Below are 15,981 nucleotides of genomic sequence, written 5' to 3' on the forward strand. Positions count from 1 at the left end.
AATTGGCCCAATTTTTCAATAACAACATAACGGTCTTCAACAATGAAGTTTTGAATAATTGCTAAGTTAATGTTACACAGTTCCTCCTTATCAACACTACCAAAAAAGTCTTATTATTAGGTAAAATTATTTTTAATAATTGTGTTTAGAGACTTTCTCTAATACTGTAATATATAGAAGACTCTAAGACAAACAAAAAGAAAAGCACATTGCTAAGGAATCATCAGAACGGGACAGAAATTGTTAGATGCGACGTACATGTACAGACAAGCAAATACCATTTCAGAAAAAAACTGGATGATTTATTCAAGAGAAAGAGCTTCAGAAACTGAGCAAGTCAATAAGGTGTTGACACACCTCTGGCCCTTATACAAGCTGTTCTTCGGCTTAGCACTGATTGACACAGTTGCTGAATGTCCTCCTAATGAACATAGTGCCAAATTCCGTCCAACTGGCGCGATAGATCGTCAAAATTCCGAGCCCTGCCCATAATGCTCCAAAAGTTCCCAATTGAAGAGAAATCCGGAGACCTTGCTGACCAAGTTAGTGTTTGACAGCTACGAAGATAACAGTGGAGACCGTGTGGGAGCGAGCATTATCTTGCTGAAATATAAGCCGAGGATGGCTTGCCATGAAGGGCACGTACCGCTATGCTGTAATGGTGCCACAGATGACAACCAAAGGGCGTCTGTTACAAAAAGAAATCGCACCCTACAACACCACTCTTGATTGTTGTCCCACCGCTGCTCTGGTCTCCAGACACGTCTTCGGTCTGGAATCTCTTTTAATGGAGTGCAACTGTCTTCAGTGATGAGTGCAGCTCCCAAATGAGGTCCAATGACCAGCAAAAACGAGTGTATAGACGTCCCGGAATGCGGTGGAGTACCAACCTGACTGTCGCCCCCCATACAGTCCAACAACCAGTAGTGATGGTCTGGGGTGTCATTTATTTTCATAGCAAGATCCCTTTGGTTGTCATCTGCGGCACCGCTGCAGCACAGTAGTACTTTAACGATATTCTGTGTCCCGTTTTCTTGCCCTCCTTGCAGTCCTTGGCCTACGGAGTATCGCCTCAGTTGTGCGACAGGATTCGTGATTTCCTGTCAGAAAGGTCACAGTTCGTACTAATAGACGGAAAGTCATCGAGTAAAACAGAAGTAATATCCGGCGTTCCCCAAGGAAGTGTTATAGGTCCTCTATTGTTCCTGATCTACACTCCTGGAAATTGAAATAAGAACACCGTGAATTCATTGTCCCAGGAAGGGGAAACTTTATTGACACATTCCTGGGGTCAGATACATCACATGATCACACTGACAGAACCACAGGCACATAGACACAGGCAACAGAGCATGCACAATGTCGGCACTAGTACAGTGTATATCCACCTTTCGCAGCAATGCAGGCTGCTATTCTCCCATGGAGACGATCGTAGAGATGCTGGATGTAGTCCTGTGGAACGGCTTGCCATGCCATTTCCACCTGGCGCCTCAGCTGGACCAGCGTTCGTGCTGGACGTGCAGACCGCGTGAGACGACGCTTCATCCAGTCCCAAACATGCTCGATGGGGGACAGATCCGGAGATCTTGTTGGCCAGGGTAGTTGACTTACACCTTCTAGAGCAAGTTGGGTGGCACGGGATACATGCGGACGTGCATTATCCTGTTGGAACAGCAAGTTCCCTTGCCGGTCTAGGAATGGTAGAACGATGGGTTCGATGACGGTTTGGATGTACCGTGCACTATTCAGTGTCCCCTCGACGATCACCAGTGGTGTACGGCCAGTGTAGGAGATCGCTCCCCACACCATGATGCCGGGTGTCGGCCCTGTGTGCCTCGGTCGTATGCAGTCCTGATTGTGGCGCTCACCTGCACGGCGCCAAACACGCATACGACCATCATTGGCACCAAGGCAGAAGCGACTCTCATCGCTGAAGACGACACGTCTCCATTCGTCCCTCCATTCACGCCTGTCGCGACACCACTGGAGGCGGGCTGCACGATGTTGGGGCGTGAGCGGAAGACGGCGTAACGGTGTGCGGGACCGTAGCCCAGCTTCATGGAGACGGTTGCGAATGTTCCTCGCCGATACCCCAGGAGCAACAGTGTCCCTAATTTGCTGGGAAGTGGCGGTGCGGTCCCCTACGGCACTGCGTAGGATCCTACGGTCTTGGCGTGCATCCGTGCGTCGCTGCGGTCCGGTCCCAGGTCGACGGGCACGTGCACCTTCCGCCGACCACTGGCGACAACATCGATGTACAGTGGAGACCTCACGCCCCCACGTGTTGAGCAATTCGGCGGTACGTCCACCCGGCCTCCCGCATGCCCACTATACGCCCTCGCTCAAAGTCCGTCAACTGCACATACGGTTCACGTCCACGCTGTCGCGGCATGCTACCAGTGTTAAAGACTGCGATGGAGCTCCGTATGCCACGGCAAACTGGCTGACACTGACGGCGGTGGTGCACAAATGCTGCGCAGCTAGCGCCATTCGACGGCCAACACCGCGGTTCCTGGTGTGTCCGCTGTGCCGTGCGTGTGATCATAGCTTGTACAGCCCTCTCGCAGTGTCCGGAGCAAGTATGGTGGGTCTGACACACCGGTGTCAATGTGTTCTTTTTTCCATTTCCAGGAGTGTATATTAACGACGTAGCACACAATCTGAGTAGCCGTCTTAGATTGTTTGCAGATGATGCTGTCATTTACCGTCTTGTAGAGTCATCAGATGATCAAAACGACTGCAAAATGATTTAGATAAGATATCTGTATGGTACGAAAAGTGAAAATTGGCCCTGAATAAAGAAAAGAGTACTAGAAGAAATCAGCTAAATTTCGATTAGGCGATAAGTCACACAAGTCTGAAGGCTGTAAATTCAGCTAAATACTGTGGGATTACACTTGCAAATAACCTAAACTGGAACGATCATATAGATAATATTGTGGGTAGGGCAAAGCAAAGACTGCGTTTCATTGACAGAACTCTTAGAAAGTGCAACAGGTGTTCTAAAGAGACTGCTTACATCACGCTTCTCCGCCATATTCTTGGAGTATTGCAGTGCGGTGTGGGATCCGCATCAGGTCGAAATAGATACGTGAATTGGAGTGGCAATCATTAAAACGGGATCTTCTCATGAAATTTCAATCACCAGTTTTCTCCTCCGATTGAAAAAACGTTGTGTTGGCACCCATCTACATAGGGAGACATGATCGCTATAAAATAAGAGTAATCAGGGCTCGCACAGAAAAATTTAAGCGCTCATTTTTCCCGCGTGCCGTTCGAGAGTGGAACGGTAGAGAGAGACAGCTTGAAGGTGGTTCATTGAACCCTCTGCCAGGCACTTTATTGTGAATAGTAATCACTTAGACGTAGATGTAGACATTTCAACAAGATAATATCCGCCCGCACACGGCGAGAGTTTCTACTGCTTGTCTTCGTGCCTGCCAAACCCTATTTTGGTCACCAATGTCACCGGATCTCCCAGTGTTATGGGAGGGCCCTCCAAACTTCTCCGGATTTTAACGATCTAACACGCCAATTGGGCAGAATTTGGCACGTTATCACTGAAAATCCAACAACTCTATCAATCATACGAACCCAAAGAACTTATCTAAGAGCCAGACGTGTATCAACGCTCATTTTGTGAAACTCTTTCTCTTGAATAAATCATCACTCATAATTTTCCTGAAATTGTAATTATTGTTCATCACATCTACCAATTTCCGTCCCGTCCTTCGCCGTACGTCGTTTTTGTTTGCCTTAGAGTGAAAAAAAATAATGATTTTTATTAACAATGAAACATTAATAGTATAAGCACAGGCGGCCGCAGTGGCCAGTCGGGAGTAAAAGTTACTAGTTTTTCCTTTTATTGATTTGGAGAGTGCTACAGCATAGCGGTGAACACTTAACAGCAAACAACGAGACTACTGTGTTATTGTCAGCAAACTTGTGTTCATTGGGACAGAAAGTTGCTCCCAGCGCTCAAACGTGTTGAAAAGGTCGATTGGCTGGCAGTGTTAGTAAACTTTCAAGGCAAGGAACAATTGTTAGGTGTCCCTGTAAGACCAACATCTTCTTGAAAAGATTAAGCCGTGGTTGTTTACCAGGTACTAGAGCAGAGGGGGTACAGGTGACGAAATTCAGGCATTTTGCTATCGTACGAAAGCAAGCAACACAGGTCGAGCAAATGGCGCCTGCACAAATTTCAAAAAGTATTGTCGTGGGTTGTTATACCTCCATTGTCGTCATCGTCTATCTGATTTGGACATGGAACTTTTCAAGAAATTTAGAGTAACGTGATCGAAACTCGACATAGGGCTCACATAACCGGTGGCAGGAACTACCTGATGGTACATGGTATATGTGTGTGAAATCTTATGGGACTTAACTGCTAAGGTCATCAGTCCATAAGCTTACACACTACTTAACCTCAATTATCCTAAGGACAAACACACACACACCCATGCCCGAGGCAGGACTCGAACCTCCGCCGGGACCAGCCGCACAGTCCATGACTGCAGCTCAAGACCGCTCGGTTAATACCGCGCGGCGAACTACCTGATGATGCACGGCCTATTTGACTCTGAGTTCTTGAAAACCTACATTCTCCGCAGAAACAACGGCGAGACGATTACCGAGAACTGCTGCAGTTAGTAATGATCGTTCTCGGCAGCCTTCCAAAGAATGTGATATCGTTTCGGATTCCAGGAGCTGTAACTCATTCTAGGTGGAGAGCAAAGACCATAAGTATATATATACACTCACCTTACACATATTTCAAGATCAGTTTCATTTACGAATGTCTGATATGGAGAACAGCTCTTGACAAGAGTGTGTACTTTTCTTGTGCTAGTTTATGTTCGAGCTTGGTTTCTGTCACCAGAAGCAATTACGGCACCTTAACATGATTTCCCACTCAAGAGTCAACTGATAAATTATTATCATACTGATACAGTAAACAGGAAGACTGCTGCAAAACAAGCTTCAAATCACCTCCGGCACCCAGCACGAGAAACAGTGCCTTTAGCTTTGTTTGAAAACAGTGTTCCAACAAAGGTCAAGGACAATACAGCTCAAGTTGGAATTAGAAAAAGATAAAGAAGAGGAAGAAGGGAAAACCAAGTTTATACGAATATTGACTTTTCATCTTTTGTAACACCTGTTACGAAAACTTTCTTCACGGCATTTTATCAGTATCGATTTTCTCCTCAAAGACCCTTCTTCACAGAAACACGACTCCCGTTACAAAATTACCATTTTTATGAGATAGATATCGTGAAAGGTGTTCCGGAAATAGACGTGAGACTCATTCAGGGCTACAATAACATTCTCACAAAAGACGAATCTGAGAAACAAGTTCTTTTACAAATCGCTGCTGGTGACTAAATAATACCCAGGTGCTACTTTCTCCTCGGAATAAATAATATTCATTCAATCAAATTATGTTTTGATTCTACAGAGATGAATGTATTAAAGTGATTATTTTAACTAAAATTGTTTCACAAATTGAAAATGTGTGCTTTATCAAAAATAAACTTGGTATCTCTTAACTTTTTCGTTTTGTAATAGATGATGCTGGTGTTATGGTCCAACGTCAAGTAGTTTGGCCGTTGGTTTGAGATGATACTTTTCACAGGGTATGATTTGTCAATTGGAACAAAAGTGGGTTGTGGGAGAAGCAAAATTCTAACTTTCAGAAAATCTCGTATAGCTAAGGGCCATCCTAGCTGATCACTTAATGTATGGATATGCGGTATAAAAAGACAGCCAATCTTTTAGGCCACATTTCTGACACGTGTGCTAGAGATTTTCTTCTACAACTCTTCGTAGTGCCTTACCCATGGGAAACACAACGCTGTAGATTGTGCCCTAATATCATAAGAAACTCTTTCCTAGATGAACAGTTCAAATTTTCTCAGTCTATGTTTACATTACATAGTCTTCTTCGTATTTGGGTGATTAATGTGTCAGCCGGCCGAAGTGGCCGAGTGGTTCTAGGCGCTACAGTCTGGAACAGCGCGACTGCTATGGTAGCAGGTTCGAATCCTGCCTCGGGCATGGATGTGTGTGATGTCCTTAGGTTAGTTAGGTTTAAGTAGTTCTAAGTTATAGGGGACTGATGACCTTAGAAGTTAAGTCCCATAGTGCTCAGAGCCATTTGAACCATTTGATTAATGTGTCTCGAGTACTTTTGGTAGATAAGGTAGCACTGGGATTGAAATCCATGTCCTCTCTCATACGCGTCTGGTCTGTCTGGCTTGGCCGCTTCCTCTCGAAATCTGAACGAAAAATTAGACATGAGAAACTGGATAGTTGTCGATCATTGCACAGCGTCACTTATATTGGGATCGAGAGACAATATGCGCAATTGGGAACTGTAATGAGGGCTAAAACAGCGTTCCTTCAGTAATAGAAAAATCTTATTGGTATTGTTTGCTTCATCCTTTGACAACGACTGCTATTCTATTTCACTCTTTTTTTTATTAATCCATTGCCGTTTTAAGTAAATACCATGCAGCCCCCATCACCACAACATCTACTGATTAAAAAAAGTATTGCAATCACATGTACAGCAAATTGTGGTTGATGAAAGGTCACCAACTTGAAACTTAGTTGGAACACCACCGGCACCGACGTATTGCCGGTTGTATGCCCCTGTCTCCCTCCCAACTCGGAGGCTAGTTACCCAGCCAGTTGTAGGTGGAACCTACACAGTGCAACTCGGGATTTACGCTAATTTCTTGTGAAGTGATAATGTGATTTTGCTAAAAACGTTCTAAAGCCAAGGCCGCATAAATATTTCTTCATGTAAAACAACTAGTTTCTAAAGACTTTGCTGTCATCTTGAGATCTTAAAAATTTTTTTTGTTATGAAACATGTTCATTTTAAGTTGGACCTCAAGACAAATGGCCATGTGGATAAAAAAGAGCACATAATGACTCAATTTTCTCATTTTGAGAAGACAGTAGAAGCGATCTACTTTATGTGTTAAAACATTTTAAAGACAAGACCACGTAAATATTTCTTTATTTAAAACAAGCGGTTTCGGCAGACTTTATTCTCATCTTCACGTCTTCAAAAATAATTTTATTAAGAAACACGGGACAGCTACTATATGGTGAAGATTAAGGAATACGGACAAACGGCAATGTCTGCTGATCGAAATTCGTGACGCTATGATTTGGAACAGATACTCAATTATTATACGTGGTAGCCACAATCTCGTAAGGATTTCGTGCTGATTTTGTAAGTGGTTCTATTTTTTGAACCAAGGGTAGTGGTGGTGTCAGTGTGGCGGTGATGTGTCAGTTTGCTTCGACAAGCGATTTTCTGAATGCGATATCATCCACACGAAAGAATATGCGATTTGAATCAAATCCTGATGTCGAGTCGCACGAACAAGTTGGGGAATCCCTGATTTCTTTCCGTAAACGGAAGCGCATCTTTGCTGCATATCCAATCCGGAATCCCCAATCTTACCGAGACAACAGGTTGTATACTGTAGCACTGGGGATCTCTCCGACACCAATTTTCTTCACACTCTTCTTCTTCGGTGTTTTGTTCTCTCATGTTAAGTTCAGAAACATTGTCGTATGGGTTAAAATTCAGAGTAAGTTATGCGTTACTTCCTTCGTTAGAGAATCCAAGAATGTTTTGATGGAGGCCTTCGGGCGATGGCACCTGGAGAAAGTTCATTCAAGTTTCATGCCAATACAACTCCAACACTTTCTCTTAAAATGAACGTATTTGTATCTCTATATAACTGAATGATTGAGAGATGACTGTACAGTTAACAAACCAACCCACACTAACTGATCAGAAGTTCCCGGACACGTATTAGTGGACATTAACACCGGATGTATGTTCATATTTTACCTTATGATGGCTTGAACTCTGCCTGGGGCAGATCTCATAAGGTGTCCGCTTGTCTGTGGAGGAATGGCAACCTATTCTTCCCCAAGAGCCGAAAATACAGAGGGTACTGACATTCCACGCTCGCTGAGGTATCATCACATGGGTGTTACACACGGCTCAGGTCGGGAGACTGAGCCGGCCAGTGAATTTCAGGATAGTTATTATCCACATACTATTGTTTCACAGATGTTCCTTGATGAGAGGTGTATTGTCATGGGATATAGTCATAGTCTGCGAACAGTTTCTCTACTGTTCACTCTACACAACGCTGTAAAATGTGTCTACTTCCATCCGAATTTTGTCAAGCGCAATAAAGGGACCATGTCCTAACGACTAAAATCACCTGCATACCATAACACCACCCCTTGCTGCACTGTTGACACTATATGTGACTCATGCTAACATTTACCAGGCATTCACCAAACCCAAACTCGCCGTCACGTTGCCTCCGGGAGATTCGTCACTCAAAAACGCTAATTTCCAGTTGTCTACTGTCCAGAGTCGTCACTCTTTGCTTCCCCTCACGCCTCGCTTAACACTGACTACAGACACATGTGACTTATGAGCAGCTGTTCAACCATTTCATCCCATTCTTTTAACACCCTACGCACAGTCATTTTACGAGCAGAACTGCTGGCAGCAATTGGAACTCACGTGTGATTCCTTGCGCTGGTTACTTCCGACTTTTTACAACCACCCTCCGTAATGCTAGACTTAGTTTAACTGTTAGTTCCTTCGCGTTACCGCTTAACTTTCATACCACCATCCATCGATTTGGGTGGCTTTAGTGGGGTTGAAAAGTTCCTATGGGGTTATTACTCATGTGATATCCAGTGACTAGTCCATTTTCGAAGAGCTGCGCCGACCGACGCATTTTGTTGTTACCACTTCTCTGCTGACAACACAACATTCCCCAGCACCCTTAACAGTGGTGGATGCGTCTATAGTGACATCTGGTGGTCAATTCCGATTTACTTAGGGATGTTGGGATACTTTTGAGCAGGCAGTGAATGATCAAAATTTAGTATAGTGTAAATAGCCTGTCAAACTGAAGAGTTTTCGTAATCGTCATTGGCACTCTTCTACACACTGAGGGTAATCTCAGATCGGAAACGGTGCAGGAAGGTATACTTATCGGCCAACCTGAATTCCCCAACTTGCCCTTCAGGTAGACAAACATGTTACCCATTAAACGGGTGCATCTGGCTAGGACATTTTGAGACCAGGTAGTAGCTTGAAGCTAGCAGAAGAGACGAACATACTAGCGTTGAATCTAGTGGCAAAGAAAGAAGTTACAGAAAAGTGACATTACATATATTTGATAACGGCATTAATGATGGAGAATAGTGTGAAAGTAATATGCACTTTATGAGATTTTACCTTCAGACATTACTGGAACGTGCAGTCTACTGCTGAACGGAGTCGGAGGTGCTCGGAAAAGAACAATACAATGCCAAATATTTTAGTATGGGAGATGATTATGTTTTGTCTTGGCGCATGGAACACTATAATCACGATCCAACTTCACTTCAAGAAATATATAGGAAGTCGTTAACAACTGAAATAAAAGAGAGGAAAAAGTTGAATAAGTAGGATATGCGTTTAATTACCTAAGGAGCAACATACCAGAAGATCCATTATTCGCGCAATTCGCTATCTCACAGAAAATTATAGTGAAGACTAAAATTCATCTTTGTCTCATTATATGGGAAGACAATCCCTCTGCCGTTTTGAGAAAGACGATTATGTGCTTCTTAGAATGGGTTCATCATAAAATTTCCATTTTTATGAGAAGCTTGCGAAGAGCACAAATAAACTTTTACAGGGGATGACTATTGTGAGCTTTGTTGCCGTACCAAAAACTGACAAAAAGAGAGAAGTGTTCATCCACTACAAAATTCTGTAATCGGCAATTACTGAAACGGACAGACTGTGCTTTCTAAAGTGTGTTTCTCACAACCGTTAGATGCTATTCTTAGCTTCAAAAACACTTTCAAATGAAGCTTGTTACTAAATAATTCCTTTTATATACTGATCTTTTTCGCCATCTATCTGTCAGTTACTGTATTTTAGTTAATAATTTACTTTTATAATTTTTTTAATAGAAATGTAATGGAGCTCTTTGGCTTAACATTACAAAGCCCTTAGTATGTAGCTTATTGAATTGTTGCGTGAAGTGGCCAGGCTATAATCACAAGTCTGTTGCTAGTTGAGAAGGTCTGGTGTTGGTGATAAGGAAAGTTTTGGACTGCTTGCGGAGTTCGTGTGTTGATCAGGTAGAGGTTGCAGAGCTCGTGAGAAATGAACGCTAACATATTCTGAAGGGAGGAAAGGAGAGGGTCCAGAACACGACTACTATGATTCGAGTTCAGGACGAAAGGCGACGTGTTAACAGACACAGGTGTGATCTTCATTACAGTGGCGACTCCCCATTGGACTACTTTGTTAGTGACTTGTATAAATGGACAAAATGAAATTGGCCCGGAAAATAGTTGGATTGCTTATCTTACTTGAAAATACACTAACAGTAAAAAGTAGCAACACGAAAAAATAATTAATATAGAGGAGTGAAATTTTGGGAACACATTTGTCTAGGTAACGATCACAGGTTAATGTAAGCGCGAAATACGCAACTGCAAATCTGAAATTCTGGTACATTAATAACTGGTGTAGCCGTCAGAATGCTGGACGCAAGCATGGAAACGCGCTTGCACTGTGTTGTACAGGTGCCGCATGTCAGTTTGCGGAATAGAGTTCCGTGCCTGTTGCATTTGGTGGGTCAGTACAGGGACAGTTAATGCTGTTTGTGGATGGCGCCGGAGTTGTCGTCCGATGATGCCTCATATACGCTAGATTGGAGACAGATCTTGATCGAGCAGGCCAAGGCGACACGTCGGCACCCTGTAGAGCATGTGGGTGAGCGTTCTTTTGGAAAACGCTCCCTGGAATGCTGTTCACGGTTGGCGGTAAAGAAGGTCGAATGACCAGACCTGCGTACAAATTTGCAGTCAGTCTACGTGGATCAACGACCAGAGTGCTTCTGCTGTAATAAGAAATCGCACCACAAAGCATAACTGCAGGCTTAGGTCCACCGTGTGTAGCGCGTAGATAGGTTGGTTACAGGTCCTCCTTCTAACTGGCCTCCTTCTAACCACCACACGGCCGTCGCTGGCACCGAGAGAGAATCAGCTGCCCTCCAATGAGATCTCATCTGATATCAGTGAAGTCGCAAATGACGGTGGTTTTGGCTCACTGGAATGCACGCAACAGCGCTTGTGGTTATGTGCTGTCCTTGAAGTAACCTATTTGCAACAGTTCATTGTGCCTCTGTGGTGCCAACTGCTCCTCAATTTGCAGTTGTATTCGGAGAACCCCAAAACCAGGTGTTTTTCATATTACCTGCATTTTGCTGCCACCTACTACCGTGTACTACATATCAGCGACCTCAGTAGTCATCAGACATCGTGAGAGAGTAGAACGGACCGCTCCGCGAAACTCACGGATTTCGAACGTGGTCAGGTAATTGGGTGTCATGCATACATCTGAAGGCGAGATTTCCACACCCCGAAACATCCGTAGGTCCACTGTTTCCGATGTGATAGTGAAGTGGAAAGGTGAATGGACACGTACAGTACAAAAGCGTACAGCCCGACCTCGTTTGTTGACTGACAGAGACCGCCGACAGTTGAAGAGGGTCGTAATGTGCAACAGGCAGACATCTATGTACACCATCACGCAGGAATTCCAAACTGAATCAAGATCAACTGCAAGTGCTATAACAGGCGGGAGATGAGAAAACTTGGATTTTATGGTCGAGCGGCTGCTCATAAGTCACACATTTCACCGGTAAATGCCAAAAGACGCCTCGCTTGGTGTAAGGAGCGTAAACATTGGGCGATTGAACAGTGCAAAAACGTTGTGTGGAGTGACGAATCATGGTAGACAATGTGGCGATCTCATGGCAGGGTGTGGGTATGACGAATGCCCGGTGAACGTCATCTGCCAGCATGTGTAACGCCAACAGTAGAATTCGGAGGCGGTGGTGTTATGGTGTGGTCTTGCTTTTCATGGAGGGGACTTGCACCCGTTGTTTTGCGTGGCACTATTACTGCACAGGCCAACACTGTTGTTTTTAGCACCTTCTTGCTTCCCACTATTGAAGAGCGATTCGGGGATGGCGATTGCATCTTTCAACACGTTCGAGTACCTGTTCATAATACACGGCCTGTGGCGGTGGTTACACGACAATAACGCCCCTGTAGTGGACTGGCTGAACAGCGTCCTGACCTGAATCCTACAGTACACCTTTGGGATGTTTTGGAAGGCCGACTTCATGACAGGCCTCGCCGACCGACATCGATACCTCTCCTCAGTGCAGCGCTCCGTGAAGAATGGGGTGCCGTTCCCGAAGAAAGCTTCCAGCTGCTGACTGAACGTACGCCTGCGAGAGTGGAAGCTGTCGTCAGGGCTAAGTGTGGACCAACACCATACTGAATTACAGCATTACTGATGGAGGGCACCACGAACTTGTAAGTCATTTTCAGCCAGTTGTGCGTATACTTTTGACGACATAGTGTATGCGCCAAACGCCGAACGATATGGTCCACCCTCTTGATAGTCCCATTTAGCCCGGTCTTCTTGCGACCGTTCATTCTCATGACCATCTCTGCCTGCAGTCATGTACCGTGGCTACACTCCTGCCAAGTATTTCTGAAATATCGCGGAAGGAACATCCAGCTTCTCGTAGCTCTATTAGGCAAACTCGTTCAAACTCAATGAGGTGTTGTTAACGGTGTCGTTGTCGCCTTAAAGGCATTCTTGAGTAACATCAGCTCACCATGTCCAGTCTCGAAGGCAACTAGCGATTACGACCGTCACAGCGTATATTTAAAGCAGACCAGGTATGGATTCTCATAGTGGCACTTCTAGAGCCACTCCTATTCGACTGGCGCGAAATATGAACAGATACGATCTTTAACGTGTAGAAACAAGCGCGCCAACTTTAATTTATGTCGCAGAACTCCCTCTTGGTGTTGCGACTTTTTCCCGTCACTGTATTTTCCGGGCCAGCTTACGCTTTCCTACTTGTGGGCGGACGGAGGGTGAGGCAGGTGCGTTGCGCAGGCGGCCAGGGTGCTGCTGCCGCTGCTGGCGGCCGCGGTGGGCGCCGGGAACTTCGAGTCCTTCGGCGACTTTGGCGGCGAGCGCGGCATGACGCTCATCCCGGACCTGGACGCGCAGTTCGACTCGTCGGGCGCCTTCCGTGGGCGACAGCCGGCAGCTATGCCACGTCACCAGAGTAAGAAATCTTTGGAACGAACACAGAATACTGTACATCTAACCATCATCAAACCGAAAATGTCACTTGACTTGTGTGTAACACACTATTCAGAGCAGAGAATGAAACTGTAAGATTTCATATTAACACTCCTGGAAATTGAAATAAGAACACCGTGAATTCATTGTCCCAGGAAGGGGAAACTTTATTGACACATTCCTGGGGTCAGATACATCACATGATCACACTGACAGAACCACAGGCACATAGACACAGGCAACAGAGCATGCACAATGTCGGCACTAGTACAGTGTATATCCACCTTTCGCAGCAATGCAGGCTGCTATTCTCCCATGGAGACGATCGTAGAGATGCTGGATGTAGTCCTGTGGAACGGCTTGCCATGCCATTTCCACCTGGCGCCTCAGTTGGACCAGCGTTCGTGCTCGACGTGCAGACCGCGTGAGTTGACGCTTCATCCAGTCCCAAACATGCTCGATGGGGGACAGACCGGAGATCCTGCTGGCCAGGGTAGTTGACTTACACCTTCTAGAGCATGTTGGGTGGCACGGGATACATGCGGACGTGCATTGTCCTGTTGGAACAGCAAGTTCCCTTGCCGGTCTAGGAATGGTAGAACGATGGGTTCGATGACGGTTTTGATGTACCGTGCACTATTCAGTGTCCCCTCGACGATCACCAGTGGTGTACGGCCAGTGTAGGAGATCGCTCCCCACACCATGATGCCGGGTGTTGGCCCTGTGTGCCTCGGTCGTATGCAGTCCTGATTGTGGCGCTCACCTGCACGGTGCCAAACACGCATACGACCATCATTGGCACCAAGGCAGAAGCGACTCTCATCGTTGAAGACGATACGTCTCCATTCGTCCCTCCATTCACGCCTGTCGCGACACCACTGGAGGCGGGCTGCACGATGTTGGGGCGTGAGCGGAAGACGGCCTAACGGTGTGCGGGACCGTAGCCCAGCTTCATGGAGACGGTTGCGAATGGTCCTCGCCGATACCCCAGGAGCAACAGTGTCCCTAATTTGCTGGGAAGTGGCGGTGCGGTCCCCTACGGCACTTCGTAGGATCCTACGGTCTTGGCGTGCATCCGTGCGTCGCTGCGGTCCGGTCCCAGGTCGACGGGCACGTGCACCTTCCGCCGACCACTGGCGACAACATCGATGTACTGTGGAGACCTCACGCCCCACGTGTTGAGCAATTCGGCGGTACGTCCACCCGGCCTCCCGCATGCCCACTATACGCCCTCGCTCAAAGTCCGTCAACTGCACATACGGTTCACGTCCACGCTGTCGCGGCATGCTACCAGTGTTAAAGACTGCGATGGAGCTCCGTATGCCACGGCAAACTGGCTGACACTGACGGCGGCGGTGCACAAACGCTGCGCAGCTAGCGCCATTCGACGGCCAACACCGCGGTTCCTGGTGTGTCCGCTGTGCCGTGCGTGTGATCATTGCTTGTACAGCCCTCTCGCAGTGTCCGGAGCAAGTATGGTGGGTCTGACACACCGGTGTCAATGTGTTCTTTTTTCCATTTCCAGGAGTGTATATATTACTGTACGTACCGGCCCACACTTCACTGTGGGTCAGTTTGCTTAAACGGAAAAGACAGAAGAGAAATCACACGTTTATACCATGTATGGTAATTGTATATACGTCCTAATCTTCCTCTCCTCCCTGTCTCTATCCATCTCCCCTACTCCTTCATCTCCTTCCCCCTCTCTCTGTCCATCACCTTCTCCTCCTCTCTCTTTCCGTCTTCTCTTCCCCCATCGCTACCTGAATCTGCACTAATCTCTCCCCCCTCCCTCAGTCCAGCACCTCCTCCTCACTTTCTCTATTCATCTTGTCCTCCCCCTCTCTGTTCACCTCCTCCTGCAAGTAAGTAAGTGCCTAAACGTCGACTGCAGTAACGTCTTGAGATGGTGTTACAAAAAGGTACGGCCAAACTTTCAGTAAACATCCCTCACACACAAATAAAGAAAAGATGTTATGAGGACATGTGTCCGGAAACGCTTAATTTCCATGTTAGAGCTCATTTTAGTTTCGTCAGTATGTACTGTACTTCCTCGATTCACCGCCAGCTGGCCCAATTGAAGGAAGGTAATGTTGACCTCGGTGCTTGTGTTGACATGTGACTCATTGCTCTACAGTACTAGCATCAAGCACATCAGTACGTAGCATCAACAGGTTAGTGTTCATCACGAACATGGTTTTGCAGTCAGTGCAATGTTTACAAATGCAGAGTTGGCAGATGCCAATTTGATGCATGGATTAGCACGGGGCAATAGCCGCGGCGCGGTACGTTTGTATCGAGACAGTTTTCCAGAACGAAGGTGTCCCGACAGGAAGACGTTCGAAGCAATTGATCGGCGTCTTAGGGAGCACGGAACATTCCAGCCTATGACTCGCGACTGGGGAAGACCTAGAACGACGAGGACACCTGCAATGGACGGGGCAATTCTTTGTGCAGTTGACGATAACCCTAATGTCAGCGTCAGAGAAGTTGCTGCTGTACAAGGTAACGTTGACCACGTCACTGTATGGAGAGCGCTACGGGAGAACCAGTTGTTTCCATACCGCGTACAGCGTGTGCAGGCACCATCAGCAGCTGATTGGCCTCCACGGGTGCACTTCTGCGAATGGTTCATCCAACAATGTGTCAATCCTCATTTCAGTGCAAATGTTCTCTTTACGGATGAGGCTTCATTCCAACGTGATCAAATTGTAAATTTTCACAATTAACATGTGTGGGCTGACGAGAATCCG

At 46.2% G+C, this 15,981-nt stretch overlaps 1 protein-coding gene across 1 annotated transcript in view; it reads left to right on the top strand.

Annotated features, from left to right (window-relative positions):
• LOC126418930 (translation initiation factor IF-2-like) overlaps positions 1 to 15,981 on the top strand; it is a 65,396-nt gene that overhangs the window by 14,988 nt on the left and 34,427 nt on the right. Inside the window, exon 2 of the mRNA XM_050085959.1 lies at positions 13,037 to 13,190. Within this exon, the coding sequence (XP_049941916.1) occupies positions 13,037 to 13,190 (154 nt within the window). The remainder of the gene's footprint in view (positions 1 to 13,036; positions 13,191 to 15,981) is intronic.

The sequence above is a fragment of the Schistocerca serialis genome, chromosome 9 (assembly GCF_023864345.2).
Source record: "Schistocerca serialis cubense isolate TAMUIC-IGC-003099 chromosome 9, iqSchSeri2.2, whole genome shotgun sequence".
Classification (NCBI taxonomy): domain Eukaryota; kingdom Metazoa; phylum Arthropoda; class Insecta; order Orthoptera; family Acrididae; genus Schistocerca; species Schistocerca serialis.